The sequence below is a fragment of the Haemaphysalis longicornis genome, unplaced genomic scaffold, assembly GCF_048455015.1.
Source record: "Haemaphysalis longicornis isolate Haplotype H1 unplaced genomic scaffold, Haemaphysalis longicornis Haplotype H1 scaffold_9, whole genome shotgun sequence".
Lineage (NCBI taxonomy): Eukaryota > Metazoa > Arthropoda > Arachnida > Ixodida > Ixodidae > Haemaphysalis > Haemaphysalis longicornis.
The window spans coordinates 134,872,908-134,893,004 of NW_027526460.1; the positions used below are offsets into that span (position 1 = coordinate 134,872,908).

Genomic DNA, 20,097 nt, shown 5'->3' on the forward strand with positions numbered 1-20,097 from the left:
CATGGCAATATGTTCCGACATTCACACTGCTAATTTGGTACAACTTAAAGTGCGATTCAACAAGGACGACACAAAGATGACAATCGTGCTGTAAGTTTTACCAAATATACACCAACTTGCCCAACAGTGTGTTCTACTCCCACTTCTAACTTGATCATCATTTTTAACAAGGTACTAAAGTCCCCCAAAAATGAACTCGCATTCACGTTTTGCGGTGCACTCTGTCAAAATGCCTACTGTGGCAACCTGCTCACAGACATTGTGGGGTTCCCTGGGCCTATCACCGTCCAGTGAAGTCACAACCGCAAGAAACATAAGCTCAGGGAAAAGATTTTTGCCTACCAATCCTGGGTTCTCAATGGCCTGACTGGCTTCCTGCCCTCCTGACACAAGTGCGCGTGACTATGTCATAACAGCTGTGATTAAAGCCCCCGTACACACACGCACACAGCAGGATTTCTCCCCTCTAAGAAAGCAGAAACCTTTATCTGTAAATGTCTTCGAGGTAACAGTGAGCAATTCTCCCAAGCCAAATAATGGTGTGTGGCTGAAAGCAATCACCAAAGGCGAATCCTGCCAGAAACCGTTTAGCACACAATAAACTCGGCTCTTTAATGTAAGGGGGGACACTGGTCTTGAAGACATTTTCGTTATTTTTAAACCAATCTCCTTGAAATTTGTACATTAAGTGTGTTTTGGCATTCTGAGCACAAATATGCAGTCAGTTTTCGTCTACATAGTCTAAGTTCAGAGTTGGGCAACATGTTATGTCATTCCATTTCGGGCAATTTTTAATTATCTGCTTATCATATACTTGAATACTTTTTGTTCCTTTGTGCTCTAGGACGACCAGGGAGTGCAACTATACCACAGCAGTAATTTTATCACTGTTTCTGCAATTGCTGTACACTTCATAAATGTCAGGTCATCAATTATCAATGTTTTCGTGAAACGAAATGCATAAAAAATTATACTAGTATAGAAAAATTCTATATTTTTGTAGTTTTATTGCACTCTTCAGTTCTTAAGCTATCGAATGCAGCAAGAATGACGCAAATCTGAACAGTACATCCTTAGATATTGTACCCGACAGTTGACCTCGTGGGAAAAAAACTGGTTGTGAGAAAACAAAGCACGAAGTTCGGAAATGCAGGGGAAAATGGCCATTTAGCCAACTTCAAATGGCGACAGCTTTGTAAATACTGATAGTACAGCCATACTATTTTGCAGGTACATTCTTTGGGACCTATAGACTGCAAATAAAATTAATACAGAAAATTGATTTTTTGGCAAATTTTTGGTCCTCAAGACCAGTGTCCCCCCTTAATGTAAGAACAGTTTCAGCTTAGTGTGCAACTATTAGTGACTCATCCGATGCCAAGCTTAGGTCTATTGTAAATCGAGACCTCACCAAGCGACCTCACTACCGTAAATTACCAAGCAAGCACCCTCCCCAAAACTTGTAGGAAATTGATCTAGAGATAGGGAGGGGTCCGTTAATCGGATCGGGCCCCAAATTCAAGATGGCGGCACAAAATGGCGGCGATCGCAAGAAAAGCACTGTAGCCGGCATTGCCGAAGATGTCCATTTACGACACTTAGTAAATGCTAAAAACGTACATTCTGACATTCACATTGGCTTTGAACACTGTGGCATCCAAAAACCGCTTCCGGAATGGCTGAAAGTGGGAAGGGGCGTTTGCCCGGTCAAGTACAGATATGCGAAATTACCGGAAAATGCTGGGGGAGGGGCACTCACATGGGTGGGGGCGCTTGATTGGTATTCTACGGTATGTGGACCTCGGCTGCCCACCTCTTGGTTTTCGTTTTCCCACTCGTGCTCCCTATTCAAGCCCACTTGGTTCCCTCCATTCACTCTAGAAACATCTCGAAGCGTTGACCGATTTCGTGCCTGCTGGTGCCCCACTCACGTTGCAGTCTGTGCAGAAGAGGTGCAGGTGGGCCTGGTCGAGCAGGCGGCCCTCCTTCTCCCTGGCCAGCCGGCTCGCCTCGTACTCAACAAAGCGGCACTCCACACGCACCGTCTTGGGCCCACGCCCATACGACCTGCGCAGGGGGGGTAAGGGGGTGCACGGGGGGAGCATGCTTCTTTCCCCTAGCGTTGAAGAGACCTCGACCAACAAACACTTCGGTCAGGCCTAGCTCACCCGCTCCAACTACTTTGCAGGAACAGAACAAACAGAGACAGGGGAGCAGGCACAACCATCTCTTTTTTTCTTTTTGTGTCGTTTGACAACCATCACAAAGGGATTGTGCACCTGTTAATCATGCGCAGAGTAGAAATGTGAACAGTTGAAAAAAAAAACATTAAGAATTTTGAAAAAAGAAATTTATTTTTTTCGCTTATTTCAACCAGGATAACATTGACAAAAACGAACAGAGCTCCTCTGGGGAAATTCGTTGTGACACGACCAATCTGCAGTGAGGGAAACGCTTTCGAAAATCAATGCCTTGACGTGAAATCGGGCACAGATTTTGAGAGCGGAAGCTCTGCTGGGACTTGTGTGATGCAGCATGTAAAAATTATATTCTTTTCAGTGCTAAGGGAAAAATGTATCGCACACTTAAGCCTCTTGAGTGACTTGAAGGCAAAAGCCAGCGATTATCAAAGACTCCTTCACTGCTGCATCGTGTTTGCGGTGCCGTCACATCCGTCTGTCATGAGGCACGCATCGGACAATCCTTGTTTCATTCTGGCACGTAACCGGGTTAGCACTGTAGTCACCACACCTGGCTGCCGCTCTGGCGACCCAAGTTCAAATCCCATTCGAATACAAGTAAGTTTCTAGGCATACTTTATTCACTTATTTCCTTTTTACAGCAGCCATAATTTGATTTCGTTCATGTAGTGGCCAAAAACTACGGTCACTTTTCGCTTGATGAGACGTCCTAGGCTTTTGCCTTACGAACTATGTTGAGTTTTTCATTGATCTATGTCGAATAGCCCTTTTTAAATTTTTCATGTTTTCTGAATAAAAAAACATGAGAAACCTGTTTTTTTTCATGCCCCTCAAAATTTCATGAAACCTTACATCTCTAGTGGAGAGGGAGAATGCATGTGTTGGAGTGCTGGCTGCTAACGTATAGCATTGGCTGTGCGTGGAGCTGCTGCCCATTTCTCCCCTTCCTCCTTCCCTCCCTCCCTCCCTGCCTCCTTTCCTTCCTTCCTCCCTTCCTTCCTTTTTTTCCTCCTTCCTTCCTTCTGCCCCTCCCCCCCTCACCTCCCCAGGCAGTGCCATAGCATGAAAGTGATCAAACACTCCCAGCAGACATGCAGTAGCTTTCTCCTACACTTCCACAGCAACAGAACTTCAAGAGGGATGCTTCAGAAAGTGTTCCTTCTCTTGCCACCCCCCACCCCCTATCATAAGTGGCAAAAAAAAAATGTTCACTGCCACCATGATTTACAACACATTCCTGGTAATATTCCTCACACTTTATTTATTGCACTTAGGATGTTGAAGTCAGGAAAGAAGGAAAATCAAATTTCATGCTTTTTCAGGCCCGAAATTCATCCTGTAGTATGCAGCAAACTTTTCCACCGTGCATGCAAGGTAAGCACATTTACTAAAATGTTGAGCCCGCAAGCCCTAGACATAAATTACCCTTCCTTATACCCGCAGCTTTTTTGGTCTTCAATCCTGAGTAATGCATTCTCTGGGAAGAAGTGGCAACCAGAACTGTTTGGGCCCTCACAGAGAACAAGCCCACCAGGCCGCTGCATCAAGCTCAGCCACCCAAGGTGTTAAAAAAGGATGCAAGACAAAACAAAAGGGAACTCGCCACTGGACAGAAAGAAGGCAGCAGCTGTGAGGGGGAGAGGGAGCACGTACCGTGTCCACTCGACGGGTTCCAGGGGCAGTCCATCAAGAAGCAGGGGCTCGAGGGCTTTGAACACTTGCTTGTCCCCTGCATCTGTGAACACCAGGGTGCAAGCCAGCAAAAAATGTAATGCCAAGCCCCCATCCAGACCGAGGCACTGGGAGCATGAACTCGATTCAAAGGCATATAAGTTGAACACCTTTATAAGAGACACATACCGGGGAGCAGTTTCTGTCTCTTATATGAGATGTCTCTTATAAGCAGGGAACCATGTTTTCACTTACTAATCAGACCCTAGTTCAATGTGGGCACCATGTGACTAAAATAAGCTCAAAAGAACGCTACAGCGTGTTTCAAAAGATTCATTCTAATTTATGTTCGGCCCCCAGAATTTATGAAACAGTTCTGAATCTTGTTTGCTTCATGACTGTGTTTACACTGTATTTTACAACCGATTCTGCAAGCTTTTTTTTCTTTCCTCGTTGTGGAAGATGAGTCGTACATGTTGAGTTCACAAGCCTGACGAATAGGTAGAGCGCACAGCTTCTGCTGTGTGCTCAGGCTATTTGTTATGCTTGCAGGACTCAACATCTGTGATGCTTCTTGATTGGGAGCTATGCGAGTGGGAGAACCCTCATGTGCGATCGCGCTCCGTCCATTGGATGGCAGTAAGCTTCAACCACTTCTGTCAGTTGCATTTCCATTGGCAGGGCTTCTCATCGTCATTTCATAGCTGACTGAACCAGTGTGCGTTTGCTGAAGTTATAATAAACAGCGACTGCAGGCGTCTGTCGTCCACCTGTGCTTCCAGGATGGAAGCAACTGCAATTAGTGACTGGTGGCACTGCGTCTTAAGTTAAAATGTCTGTTACAAGCGAGATTATTGATTAAAGTTCAAGGATGACTTGTCCCTTATAACCAATCTTCTACATCCGATGTCTGTTATAAAAGAGGTCGATTTAATGGGAAAGATAGGGCAGCCAACCATGTGAGTCAATAGTGTCTCTTATACCCATTTGTCTCTTACATCAGTGTCTCTTATAACGAGGTTCAGCTATATATATGGTAACCAGGCATTTTTTGTGATTCAGTGCTACGGCCTATGGAGGACTTGTAAGTCCAGCTTCTCTTACTGCACATGCTGCAGCATAGCAAATTTCAAGTTCGACAGCCCGTCACAAGAGACAGCAGACCAGCTCATGTGTTTGAGAGACTTTCCCTTATGTTTGCTGAGGGGGCTGGCCCATTTGGCATTGCAACCATAGGGTAACGCCAATGTGACAGTCGATCTGGTGTGAACCACAACACCGCTGCACCATACACTGGCTGGGTTGGCTTGGGCAGCAACTGACATACAAAAAAAGCGAAGCCACAGTCTTCCTCATCTGAGAGAAAAGTAGCATCTTCTTGAACTTCGTAGCCACAACAGTGGCCGATTCAAAAGCTTGTCTACAGGCTCTTACAAGACAGCCCGAGCACAGACAACAGGTCAATGACAAAGACATTGGGCAAAATGAACCCACCCCCCTCGCCTCTGTTCACCCTTTTATTTCAGGTCACTCTCAACCTCTCTATTCCCTCACAGTATCTAATGTTGATGCCTGCCAGATATGCCTGAGTGAAATTGACTGACTGCATCTTTGCCACAAAAAACTCAAAACCACGCCACCTGGTCAATGTAGCAGACATTACAGCTTTGTTAAGGTTAATTGCAAGCGACACACATGAAACAAGCGTTGTCGCATACTTGAAAACAATGTATTTTGTCAAGTTTTCCAGATGTGACGGGAACGCACTGCACCCCACTGTGTCCACCCAAACAACAGTTGAAAAATTTGTAATCCTAGCACGGTCGACGTTTATCCAGCCATGATGATGTCTTTGCGTTTGACGGTGGCGCACGTTGCAGCATCGTGTCTATGATTTTAGTTCCAATAGCATGGAAGATGTTCTCCACAGTTGTTACGTGACTCCAATCATGTAATAATCACTCAGTGAGATTGACGGTATCCTGAAATACATTTTGCCGTCAATGCGCAGTAATTGTTTGTGAAAAATGCAGGTGCTGATAACTCAAACAGGTAATCATTGTTGGCATGCCAACCTAAAATGAAAACGTTTCGGAATCTGCCGATTCACACCCCACTAATAATGAAAAATTATTAACTGTACATTCGACACAACGGACATCTGAATCAGAATCGAAGTAAGAGAAATACCATATACACAATATTGACACACTATCAGTAGTACACTATTATTAAACTTCCCGTACAGGGCCATTGATGCCTTTTGCAAACACTAATATATGTAGTAGCAGTATCAATTGTTGGCTTTTGTGAAATTTCAAGCCCAACGTTGGTATCCCTAATTAGACACACCAGATTTGCCAATTTTAGCTTAGATAGGCTGTGAAAAAACATCAAAGAAACACCCATTGAACCTTACCTCGTAAAAGCTGACACAAAATGTATACACACATTTATCAAACCGCATACATTCTACAAATGATAGTACAGCTGGAGAAATGATAGCAAATTTGGGGATAGATGATTTCGATACAGCGTCCGAGAATTCTCGGTGGTGATAATTTCTGGTAGACTATCCACATTTGTTTGACTGCTTACAGATTCTGAAGAATTAGCGCATTGCTTCAAAATCGAACGTCCTTCACACCTTAGAAGTAAAGTATGCATACCCTAAAAAAGAATGCTGCTCCAACTGTAAAGCTTAGGCTAAGCGTACCGATCGAGTTCATCCCAGAAACACAGTGACTTCACAATCCCCGAACATATTTTTTCGTGAAACACATTGTTAGAACGATGAATAAAAAAAATTAAGGAAGCCAACATTTGAATTTTGCAGGCTGTTGTGTTCCAAATAGCAAGCGTAGTAGTTTGCTATGGTAAATTACTGATAGTTCCATAAATAGTCGACCGTCACAAAAGTATCAATAGAACTATTTGTAGTCAACTGTTGATAGCATTTTGACACTATTTGCAGTTCTCAACGCACAATTGATAGTACTGATAGTTCACTTACACAATGTTTCATACCATTAGTACACACGCGCTGGAGGATCTCAAAGCAGCAGTACATTCTGCTGCATATACAAGGAGTTTTGTATACCAAGACTACTGCTTGGTAAAAAGTTTTGTAAAACCAATCAACCCTTTGAACTTTTTTTCAGCAAATTCTATTTTATAAGGTCCCTATGCACGAGTATTACAAGTGCTTTTAGCCGTTGAATTGTTTTTGGAGTTGCGAGAGTGCGTTGCCGTAAATTCTTCAAGTCAATAAAATTTGTTTTTCAGGCCTGCAACAGCAGAACAGCACTGTACCATTGGAATAACCGTAACAAAGTCTCCGTATACACTAGCTTTAGTTTATTTTTACAGTAATGATGATAAAAATTGAGGGAAATTTAGTCTTTCACTCTGATTGTAGAGAGAAAATTTGTATTTGTGTAAAGTGATGAATTTCCAATTCATTCCAATTTTTATATTTGATTTTTTTTACAGCTTTTGTGAAAAAACTGCTGGACTGATGCAGCCGAAAAAGGTACCAGTGAACTGTGCACAAATCAAGGAGTGCTATGTGAAACTAACATCATCATTCTATCTGGTCTGTAGCATAAGTTACGACCGTTTGAAGTTTCCGCTTCAAAGGTGGGAACCAGAAAAACCGGTTTTGCCTCCCGAGCCTGAACTTCACACAGTCGCAACTTCTGCTACAGACCAGATAGAATGACGATGTTAGTCTCACATAGCACTCCTTGATTTGTGCACAGCTCACTGGTACCTTGTTCAGCTGCATCACTCCAGCAGTTTTTTCACAGAAGCTGTCAACAAAATCAAATATAAAAATCGGAATGAGTTTGAAATTCGTCATTTACACAAACACAAATGTTCTCTCTACAATCAGAATGACAAACTAAATCTGTCCCTCAATTTTCATCATCATTACTGTAAAAATAAACTTTTTTGGTTTAAGACCAGTGTGCCCCTTTAAGCCTGAACCCAAAACTTTGTGACTGGAAAACATCACATGGTCCTCATGGCCTGTGCCCCATTCTCAGTAGCCCATGAACCACCTATCAGCAACACGCCTGCTCACCCGATACGCTACACGAGGAATTGAGCGTCTAGCAAAAAGGAAAGCATTCCAAGCCCCAAAACAATCACAGGAAGCAGCCACAAAAGAAAAAAAAAAGCGGAAAAAACAGTTTTTTCATTAGCAGGAGTGGACAAATATAATGAACTCTCCCAAGCATAGATTCATGGTTTTGTAAGCCCTGCCAATCAGTAACAGTGGTGCCCAAAAACAGGCCGTGTGATTAGATACAAGAATATTTCAACCATTAAAAGCTCTGCCCAACAACAGCAGTGCTCGAAAATAGATTTCATTGTCACTCATGCCGCAGCTGTCCCACCACCACTAGCCCCGTCATGTGGACGAATGTGATGATACTGACAACCTGTAATGCAGCATTGTTCAGGTGCAAAGGTGGTGTGTTTGAACTTGCGTGAGCAATCGAGGCTTGCGTGATAACTTGTTTTCAAAGTCCGCTTAGCGGCTTGTTTGAGGCCTTGCGCAGGGCAGGGACTTGTCCGGCCGCAAGGACACAACAGTAGTGCATACACAGTGACATTGACGTGCAGGACAGCAAAAACGACCTCCATGTTCTTTACTGTGTCAACTCTGGAGCTGCACTTTTAGGCATGATGGCAGACCAACCAGCCAAAACTCAAACACAGCAAGGGTACCATTTGCTTGTTCCAAGGTTGCCTAGACAAAGCAGGATTAAAACCCTACACGTGCTGTGCTGATTCGCATAAAGGCATTAAGCTGAATTTACACTCGTCATTGAATGAACTGACAATTAAAAACTGAAACCTAATGCAAAAGTTTACAAAAACGAATACATTTTGGATCACTTACAGGAGCTTCCCAAAACGTATTTGTTTTTATAAACTTCCATCGTAGGTGTCAGTTTTTAATAGCTGTCGTGTGTTTTCCCGAACAGACAGGCTTCCGTCCAACTCTTGATTTCATTGTGCCTGTGAACTGTTGCAACTGCTTCCAAGTCATGCTTCTACTTACTGTCTAGACAAATATGTGTTACTCTAGCTCACCAATATGTTCATATCCTCATTGGAAAATTAAATTTATTTTTTATATTTAGTTAAAAGCTACCCTTCTTGTCAGGGAGCTTGTTCATATATTTTGCGAATCGCTTTCACTCCAAACATTACACAGGTGCTTCAATGCATAGCAGAAACGCATAGGCATCAAAAAGACGCTCACAAGAGAGAGAGAGAGAGAGAGCGAGAGAGCGAGAGAGAGAGAGAGAGAGAGAGAGAGAGAGAGAGAGAGAGAGAGAGAGAGAGAGAGAGAGAGAGAGAGAGAGAGAGAGAGAGAGAGAGCCAAACGTAGCCACTGCACTAGAGAAGACTAAACAAATGTAAAAAAGCAAATCTTTCTTGCACAACGGCCATTGACGACTGAAAGTTGGAAGACAGTTGGAGGACCACCCCAGCTTTTTTTGCTGGACGTAAAAGGGTAGCCCGTCCAGGAGTCTGATGAGCTCAACATCCCATTGTCTCCTAATCAAGCGGACGCTGACCTTGGTCCCATATTCCTTACCCAGCGTTCCCTTTTATCTGGTGCCTTATCAGCACCGTTTTTATCGCAAGAGTGACCGCCTGCTGATTTCCAACGAAAGAGTTTTTTCTTTGTGCATTTGTGCTCTCGTGTCACGTGAAAGAAAGAAAGAAAGAAAAGATAACACCTCTCTGAGCACGCTCTCTATGCCAGACAAAAGCAAGTGGCATGGCATTGTCTTCCTCAAAGAGAAGAGTTGGGACATATCGACTCAAGGTGACGGGAGTGGTAAGATGCTCGTCAACTCGCTCATCACATTTGGATGCGCATTTGAATGGGTGTTAGCAGTGCACTTTAAACTTTTTTCCCTGCAGTGGATTGTGGACGAGGCCTTTTTCTGTCCACACAGACGACGACAAGGACACGAAGGGAAGGAACAAGGGATACGATACAAGCTTTGACTCCAAAGTGGTCCAAGAAATGGGGGAGTTGGTGCTGTCTCTTTGTCCACCCTTGATATTTAAAGTATCCACACCTGATGGCCCGAGCTAAGAACCTCCGCAGCAGAATTTTCAATGGACACACAGCCACTATAATGATGTCAGAAGCAAATGAGTGATTGCTTTGACAGCGCATATTTTGGAAGACCGCCATAACAAAGCAGCACAACGCACAGCTCAGCTATTTAGAATGTTTTGTAGCGCAGCTGTGTATGGCTAAGATCCAGCAAATTATATCCGGCAACAGCGCGATGCAGACAAGGATTGTGCACGAGCCTAGCGCCACCTTGTGGTGCCCACTCAAATCCACGAGATGAAAAGAATTCACTGAAAAAATAAAGAAGTTCTAGACCATTCATATTTTAATATATACGATGGCCTATCTTGCCCTTGAATGATGTTTTTCTAGCAATGCATCTGCGTTTAGAGGTGAAGACGACTTTAAGGGAATCAGTGTAAGCTTGTTTCTTTGTAAGCTGGCTTTCCCACGTTGCATGTTGTGCACTGAAGCATTGCCATCTACGGAGGGAGTACGAGTACAGAAAGCAGCTCCAACCCTCGTGTTATCGAAAGTGCCTCGGAAAAAAATAGGCGACAATTAGCTGCTAAGATTACACTGCTACCATTACACCGAGTTTCATTTACTCGTCGTAGTTAGCTCCCAGTGATGTTGTAAACGTTACAGAATTACTCTCTGCTGTGAACACATGGCCATCCACAGAGAGATTATAGATGGTTACAGAAAACGGCAGTAACTGTTGCTTTATTGAAACTATGCTGAAACAAATTACAGTAGAATATCGAAAAACGGAATTGCCGCCTAAACGGAACAGTAGCCTGTAAGTTGGTTGGTTTTGTATTCAGATAATGTAAAAAAACTTTCAGCAAGCGGAACTAAAATTTCTGCGTCACCATGTAAACGGAACCACAAATGCCTGTGAAACCCATTGGCATGAGAATCAGCTTTTTACGTTTCCGGATGTTTCGTTTTTTTTTTTCCCCTCCATGTTTTTTTTTTTTAGCCTCGTTGGCCTCGTAAGTGTCGTCTCGTTAGTGGGCAGCCATGTTAGCGCAATGAATGCGACATCGCAGTTCTTATTCCAGTCGTTCGGCCTCGATTCAAGACGCCAAGTTACAGGGCTCAGCTCCTGCCGCCTTGTTTGCGCCATTGTGGTGCTATTCACGCTTCATTACCGCCTTGCTGTCTTGTAAATTCGGTGGCTCAAAAGCACTCGCGAAGTTGAGGCCTCTAGCCTCCGTGAAGATGCAGTTGCAAGGACTCAAACAAAAATAATTGATGCATTTTGTGGTGCACAGCGACTCATTGTTGCCAAATCAACTTTTCGAATGCTGTGCCTAAACCGCTTGTAGTTTTCTTGCTTCCTGAAAAACTAACCGCTACATTCACCTTCTAGTGCTCAGAGTTCCATGAAATGGCATTAAGCGTGTATATGCACATAAATTTGCACTTTCATGCATCTATCTCAGTAAACGGAACTCCTGTTAAGCAAAACTAATTTTTTCGGTCCCTTGAAGTTCCGTTTATCGAAAGTCTACCGTATATGGCAATTAGACGACGCTAACTTTATGCGCCACAGCTTCACTGTGGTGCATGTCATTCCCTTGAATTTCCTTCACTGCTCAAAATAGTGAAAGGTGTCAAATTAAAAGCTGTGCGACATTTCACTGCTCAAAAAACGAGGCCATCAGCCCTCCAATGCTCAGTTGCAGCAAAGCAGCCTCTTTGAAAATAAAAGTGGTAAATTGCTGAGACAGTTCAAGTATTTAATGCAATCAAGCTCCAACTGCATTTTAAGCTACAGTAGCGCCTTCATTTGGGAGAGCAAGAATTCTGCAAACTACACACATTGTAGAATTTTTTTCGAAACACTAAACGGCTGCTGTTCAGGTCAGTTATATGTGGTGCCTACGTTTGGTACTGGTATACCAGCCTGATAGCGGGTATCGGAGGCCAAAAGAAAAAACAGCGCAATATGCCACTTCCAAATACCTATACATTTAAAAAGCGCACAAATACACAAAGCGTATCATTCATTTGTAATCTTACCTATCACAAAAACAGCTAATGTTTACAGCAGTTAGGCTACACATTGGCTGAGACTATGACGACGGTTTGGGCATTGTATACATTCAATGCCACTTTCTATAAATGCAAAAGCAGATCAAGGCTATGTATGAGTGGTCATGAGTGCTGTGTGACAGCATGGCGCTTTGTTTCTGGAAAAGGTTCAGAACAGAGCAGGCTGCGAATAATGCCAGGTCATTCCAACTGAACAAGCCAATCTCATTAACCCGTGGAAAAAATCCCGGGCCATCTCCACTAATGTGAAACCTGGTGAGGGGAGAAGCATGCAGGGTATGCGTTTTTGCCAACGGAGATGAAACAGTTGGGGGGTACAGGTATACAGCTTTGCTGCAAAAGTCTCTTGTCTTTGATGCACCAAGCTCTCTAGCATGAGGCGTAAATGAGTGTCCCAGCGTTTTTTTAGTACGCGTTACTTTCTAGCACAAGGTGTAAACGAGTTTTTCGGTGTTTTAGTACTGTGACTACACGAGACGAACGACGATGACAGAAGACGCCAACAGCCCCTACTGGGCTTCGCCCCTAAAAGCTCTCAAGAACTTACACCCAGGAGCATGTATTATGCCTTCAAAGCCAGCATTAGCAAGTCAGCAGAATGACTTAATTGGCACGAACGCTGCACACACCCACATCAGTGCGCCTTGCCTTTTGGCCAGCTAAAACAAATGCTCCTCAAGATTTGTGAAAGAACATGCTTTGTTTCAAAGAATAGAACAAAATGTGTTAATTTGGTCGATTTAATTTGACTAATAGAAACAAGGACGATAGGGAGTACCGCTTAGGGACAGGAAATGAGCATCCCATATCAGAGAACTAACTCGGAGGACATCATAGCTAAAATTAAAAGGATGAGTGGACTTGGCCTGGGCACGTAACACGGAGAACTGACAGCCAGTGAAGAAGTGTCAGTGTAACGCTTCCAGAAATGTGCAATTTCTGCCGCTCACCCTTGCATTCTGACATGTGACCAGCAGCAACATACCATTGCAAGAGTGGTGAGCCCACTTTCCATCATGTTGGGGCCATGCATACAGTGGTGGATAGTGTTGTGGTTGCTCCGAAGGAGCAGAGTAATGAAGAACTGACCTTGTGTGATAGAGAAAAGCCCCGAATTACACCGACTGCGCACAATCGACAAATTGTGGTCGAACCATTCCGTCAAGAACCGGCAACCGTTACGTTCTGGTTCAGTGGGCTCAAAAAATAACGGTTCAATCTCAGCTTTAGTTCCAGAAAAGGTACTGGTTCGGTTATGCTTTCTGCTGTAGTTCGGTTGCGGGGTTGCGCGCAACTGCAGCATTTCTAAATCAGAGACTTGGAGAAGGAGAACCCCAATGTAAAAATGCATGTGTTGATGCAAGGGTAAACGGAAAGGTAATTTTGGAGTGGGACCTCTAGTTCAGTTAGAACGTACCACTTCAATGCTAACGTGAGTTAATAGACTGGTAACTATGATTTTATTGCTAACCCATATCACATCCCTCCTGCCCACAATACATCACCACAGTGCGAAATTTGAAAGTTCCTCAATATTTCTTGCATTGTTTTGTTTTTTCAGTTAATTCTGTCATGGCTGGAAGGGAGCTCAGTGAGTTACCAATCGCTGCTTCTCTCAAACTGAACCAGCTGTGTTTTGTCGTCACATCCCCCTTAAAAACACAAACTGGTGTGGAACACCTGGCTTTATGCAGGATGCTCAAATTGGTGCCTTTTTGCCCGGAAGCTACATCTGGCCTACAAGAGGTGCACCGCAGTGAAGTGCTGCGGCCCAACTCAAGATGTCTAACATGTGCCGAAACCTTATACACACAGGCTACTCTGTCTCCATCTAATAACAGTCGTCAAAGATGGAGTATCCATAGAGGCTATGAGAGTCACGCATGGTTTACCTGCAATGTATCCATGGTAACATGAAATACACGCAGTGACCAATTTACAATGCCTGAACAACAGAGGAGCCTCCTTTGCGTAGTGTATAAACGGCAATACAAAAGCATTATTTTCCTAGTGCAGGTCTTTTATATCGCCAACTTCATAAGATAGAAATGAAAGAATGGACTGTGCTGCTCTGACAATGGCTGAACAAGCCTGCCAAGACACACAGATTCCATACTGCAAAATTCCGCTTGCGAAAAGTCCTCGCATCTATGTGCTGAACTGGCATATCCAGAGCAAATACATATAAATTACACCACCAGTGATGATTACTTTTCTGAGGCATGAAATACATAGAACGTTCTTCTGTGCAACACGTTGTGTCTTTTTTAGCCCGAAGGAAGCAATACACAGAACATGTGGTGTAAACACTGCCATAACAAAGCTTACAAAGGGCGCTACCTTCCTTTTCTTCCTTCTCCTTTTTTGAGTGAAAGGCAATCATTTTGACAGGTGGAGGCCAAGTGACTGTCTTCCAACATGCTCAACCCACAAGACGTGGCCACAAAAAAATAAGCTAAATAAACAACGTACTTGGCAAAATGAGCCAAGTACATACAGAAGCCACAAAACCAAAACAAAAGGGTTTTTTTTTTTCATTTTTTGTCCGTGAACCTACATGAGCAGCTTATGAGGCAGGCTGTGTGGATATGTTCAATCAATGCTACCTCTTTCCAATGCCTGTCAAAAACTAATGCCACAGCCCCCGTGCAAGTGTTATCTTGCCCCTGTCAGGGCTTGGCTAATGATGAGCAACCAGGCCATGAGCAGTCATCACTGCATGCATGTGAAAAACTGCTGCAGAGATTTTTTTTTTTTTACTCCTGAGATGTTAACGTGCCGAACACTTGGGCTATGAGGCACGCCGTAGTGAAGGGCTCCAGATTAATTTTGACCACCTGGGGACCTTTAACGTGCACCAAAATCTCTACATACGGGCGTTTCCGCTTTTTGCCTTTATCTGAGAAGCAGCTGCCGTGGCCAAGGTCAAACTCATGTCCTTAGGCTCAGCAGGGCAGCGTCTCAGCCTCTCAATTCCCTTGGCAGGTGCCATAGGGCTTCTTGTTTCCCGACATCATAGCCAATAAGTAAATCTCGCTTGTTTGTCTCGGGCATCTCACTGATTTGCTGGTTTACAACTGCTTGTTGCAATGTTGAGGAAGCATGTTGCAATCGTCATGAATAATTTCTGTGCAGATGTCATTGGTTAAAAATGTGCACAACACCGGCAACCACAATTTTGCCATTTCGTTTGGCTGCTTTTAAGTGAGTCCCACACCTGATTTGACACAAAAATTGTTACTTGGATGCTATGGTTTGCATCTTTTTTTGTTTAAATCTCTTTAAATTTGTACGTTTTATGCACTGAAGCTACGCCTGGTTATGACGGGCTTTGTAGCGAAGGGCTGAGGTTTAATTTTGACCACATGAGGTTGTTTAACGTGCGTTGAAGTGTCTACACATGGCATTTACACCTTCAGTCTTTGCACAGGTCTCTACAGACATCATGAGCTCTTGGCTGGATTAAACCTAAATTCTGCTGACCAACGGCTTGCCTGCGACTTCACAGTGACTGAGAAACGGCATCATCATCACCATCTTCATCAGCCTATCTACGCCCACTGCAGGGCAAAGGCCTCTCCCATAGATCTCCAATTATCCCAGTCCTGTGCTAACTGCGACCAATTTATCCCTGCAAACTTTTCGATCTCATCTGCCCGTCTAACTTTCTGCCGCCCCCTGCCTGCAAATGCTGTCAGATGCTGTCAGCAAATGTTGCAAGGCCCTTAACTGATATTTCAGTGAAGACCCCGTATTATTTTGGTGTACACTTTCGTTAGGGACACGGAAATGGCCCCAGAACATGCCACCAAAACAGACCTAGAGGAACCGCAGCCTTTCCTCACTGCTTTGCCATCACCTGGCAGGTAGAGAACCCAAATGCACGCATTTCCAAACAGGCAATTTTGCTGGAGTGGGCTGACAACAATGCAAGTGCACCAAGTGACAGGCTAGTTGCACAGGCCATACACGCTGCTTGTATATCTACACTGTAGCTTTGCCAGAAAAACAATGAAAAAATGGCAAAAGCTTTTGGCTAGCATCCCTGAAGACCAGTGGCACATGAAGTTCGGAGACAGCTTAAACAAGTCGGATGATCTTCAACTACGCTAGCCTTTGATGGAAGCCAAACACTGTAACACACAGTAGAGGACGTTGGTCAGCTAACACGGACACCTTAAACTTGTCCAATGACTTTGCTTAGCAATGGTGTGTTAACGTTACTAGAGCTTGAAACTAGGGCAAACTGTGTCACATGTATTCGAGAAGCCTCCCTAGCTGCATCATCGCTGAAACTCGTCCTTGTCGTGAGCGACGGGAAAAAAAGCACCCGGTTTCCTCGTGCAAAAGAGGTCCGGCTGGTGCGCTGCATTCCGACGGAAAAAGGAAAAAAAACCTCGCAGTCGCGGGTGTCAGGGCTGCTTACGGGTCAGCCTATAACGGCTCTACTGCCCGTTTCTCTGATTGAGCTTAGCAGACGCGCGCGTACCAGCTGCTGCTAGCTGACCATATGAGTTATCAGACCGTTATGAAACCGGTTTCCGTCTTGGAAGCGACCGTGGCCGCAGAACGTCGACGCAAAGGCGTCCGTGCAGCTTGCGGTGGCCGCGCACGGGGGATGCTTACACGTGACGATTGGCTTGCAGTTCATTCTGGGCCCAGCCATTCATGCCAGGGCAGGTTCACAGCGTCGCGAAACAGGCTGCCGGGAGCCGGGAGGCTCGCGGGCGATGCATCCCTGCTCTCCGAGGAGGCGGTGACGGAGCGCCGTCGCACCGCCTGCACAGCGTTCGGCGCACGTCGGCGATCGGCCCGGCCGCTAGTGGGTGACTCTCGTCTCACAGGTCATACGTTCGCCTCCCTGGACAACGCCGACAAGGGCGCTCAGCGTAGAGGTGTCACGCAGGGATACATTACACCAGCACAGTCTTGCACTCTTCATGCACTCATGCACTTACGATCAGCCGCTGTGGTCGCGGCTTGCGTTGGCTTTCAGTGGCTTGATGCATAAGTTTATGGCCAGCGTTGGCTGCGTATCGTCCCTCTAAAAGCCAAAGCAAGCCGAGCATATTTGTCGCAAGTGCGTGAACCACGGCGTGAACGACATACGGTCTACGGTTCGTTTTTTTCTATCAATTTGTGTTCAAAATTTGCGGTCGTTGTGGTGTCTGCCTGCCTAGACGTAAGTATGAAGTGGGGACAAGTCGGGGCCAGCCGTGATCTGGACACAGCAGTGTGGAATGCCCGTTCAGAGGAGCCTACGTTTTCGCGTTTAGGGATTGCCTCGGACCACACAACTTGAAGATGTCCTGGAAATAGATTATCTGGATGGCATGCCATGGCAAGTACCTTACTGTCCATAAGACGAAGTGCTCGCGAATAGCGAATTCAGGCTGAGCAGGGAAGCGCGAACCGATCGGTTTGGTAATTCAAGAGGAACTTCGCGCCGAAAATCAGAGTTCACGGATTCCCTGGCGAACGGAAGGCTACTATCTGGGACCTTCTTTTAATCTGAGTCAGCGTGACCACGAACACGGTAAGCAGGGCAGTCGGTGTTCCGCATCATTGCTGTCCAAACAGGCGCTTTTCAAGCGGAGAACGCCCCGCACGAGGCACCTTGAGTAATCTTGGTGACGGTATTGGCGACACCGCGGACCCCGAGCCCCCAAACATAAGTTATGACCTACCGTGACGACGTGTTTATAGGTGGAGGGTTAAAAACCACGAACGGTGGCCGTCGAAGCCCAGGTCAAGCTCCGGCGGATGGGCTCCCTGTCTGTTTACCAGGCAGGGAGCTGCGGGACCTCTCGAGCTATCAGGGTAAGGTTTGAGAAGAAAGTACCCCCGTCCCCTGCTTTATACTATATCATATGGTACTTCTAAACCCAACTCCAAACGTGATCGGTCCCTGAAAAGGGGCTGCACCGAAGTATCTTTTCCTTCTTTGCAAACCTTAAGCTTTCCTGAACCGGATAATTATTCTCGATTTCTTGTCATGGAATCCCTCAATACAGCCCACCCTCTTTCATCGCAGTCAGTCTTCTTGATCGCAAAATATCTTGAAGCTATAATTGGAAAATTGTATAAGGCTAAAAAACAAAGGACTGGTGAAGTCCTTGTTGAGGTAAACGACATGCAGCAAGCCACACAGCTTCTAGCTCGAGCTCGACTGGCTGATCTGGACACGAGGGTCACACCCCACTAGAGCCTCAACAGCTCGTAGTGTGTGATCTCTGAGTCAGGTCTGCTGAACGAAACGGATGCGGGTCTCCTTGCGGGCTTGAAGGATTAAGGCATCATGGCCCAGATGCACCACGATCCACAGAGATACAAGAAAATTCCCACCCAGCACATCATCCTGACCTTTGACCGCTCAGTACTTCCATGATATATTAATGCAGGCTTTATCCGTTGCTGCATCCGTCCTTACATCCCGAACCCACGGCGCTGTTGTAAGTGCCAGTGGTTCGGGCAAGGTACAAACTCTTGTCGTTGCAAAACAACCTGTGCCAAATGCGCTGCACAGGACCACCCCACTGACAATTGCAACTCTGCTACCCTCACTAGTGCTAACTGCGGAGGCCCACATGCGGCTTACTCCAGAAAATGTGAGAAATTTCAACTGGAAGAGAAAGTAATCAACATTAAAGTAACAGAGAATATCTCCTTCCCAGAGGCATGAAAGAGGTTCGCTTTTTTTCCCCTGGGGAGGTACGCCGACGCAGCTTGCTGAAAACCAGACGCAGTGGCGTCTGGTTTTCACGGGGACCCAGTTCAGCGAGTCTGACCTTGTCCCGCTCCTCGCTGGGTTGCCTCAAGCAGCCCAACCCGTCGCCACACCCGCCTGCTGCAGTTGCCTCCGTCGGGACTGATCCCGCTCCCGCCCCTGCCTCCCCGTCCTCCAGTATGTTGGAGGGTGCCGAGGGGATGGACACCGGGGGCCCCGCATCGGCTCTCACCCCCGCCGCACCACCCATGCCACCTGTGGCGCTCCTGATGCCGTCGGCGGTGGCGGCTCAAACGAAGGGTACCTGAAGGAGTGCCAAGTTCAGGGTGCCTGGTTCGTCGGGCACCCCCCTGACATCTGACGTGGATATGGATGTCGGGCTGTTCCTGCCTGCAACCCAGCGCAAGGAGCGGCCTCCGACATCTAAGCCAACAGAAAGTCCCAAAAAGTTTCTTCCGAGAGTACAAGCCCCGAAAGACAACACAACACACGCACACACATTCCAGTCATTCTTAAATCTAAATAATGGGAACAGAAAACATTATTCAGTGGAACTGCAGAGGCCTCCTTGAAAATCTTGACGATGTGTATGACATGCTGCATGCTAATCAGCCAAGTGTCATGTGTCTCCAAGAAACACACCTCAGTTCCAAACAGACAAATTTCTTAAATAGGTACATGGTATTCAGAAAGGACAGGGTGGGCTGCACCCACTCTTCGGGTGGTGTGGCCATTGTCAGCCGGAAATCATTAGCATGCCAGCCTGTATCTTTAAACACTGCCCTTGAGGCTGTAGCTATCCTCAGGATAATATTTAATAGGTTAACGGTATGCTCCCTCTACATCTCCCCTGACTTTCAGCTATTGAGCTCTGATTTCGCGGGCCTTGTAGATCAGCTCCCCAAGCCCTTCATTCTCATAGGCAACTTCAATGCGCATAATCCACTCTGGGGCTCTTCCCGCATGGATGCCCGTGGACGCCTCATTGAGAAATTTCTAACGTCTTCAGGAGCATGCCTATTTAACAAAAACAAGCCCACATATATGACGCAACACTTACTCGCGCCTCGACTTGGCTATTGGCTCTGCAGTACTCTTTCCATCTCTTAAGTGGGACATTGGCACTAACCCATATGGTAGTTGGCGCTAACCACTGTCCAACAACATTAACACACATAGGTAATGGCCTGAACAGTTCATCTTTCCATAAAAGGTACAATGAATCTCGACCAAACTGGAGTACATTTACAGAAACATCCAAACTACATCACACATCCATTGTACACCTACACGTGGAAGAAGCTCTCCAACTCCTCATGGCA

General features: G+C 45.6%; 1 protein-coding gene across 1 annotated transcript in view; it reads right to left on the reverse strand.

Annotated features, from left to right (window-relative positions):
• The window catches only part of LOC144153449 (trafficking protein particle complex subunit 10-like), a 29,969-nt gene extending 12,934 nt beyond the window's left edge, over positions 1-17,035 (reverse strand). The window contains exons 1-3 of the mRNA XM_077685093.1: positions 16,675-17,035; positions 3,855-3,936; positions 1,932-2,067 (exon numbers count right to left, since the gene is read on the reverse strand). Of these exons, the coding sequence (XP_077541219.1) occupies positions 1,932-2,067; positions 3,855-3,936; positions 16,675-16,714 (258 nt within the window). The 5' untranslated portion in view covers positions 16,715-17,035. The remainder of the gene's footprint in view (positions 1-1,931; positions 2,068-3,854; positions 3,937-16,674) is intronic.
• Positions 17,036-20,097: the final 3,062 nt, after the last annotated feature.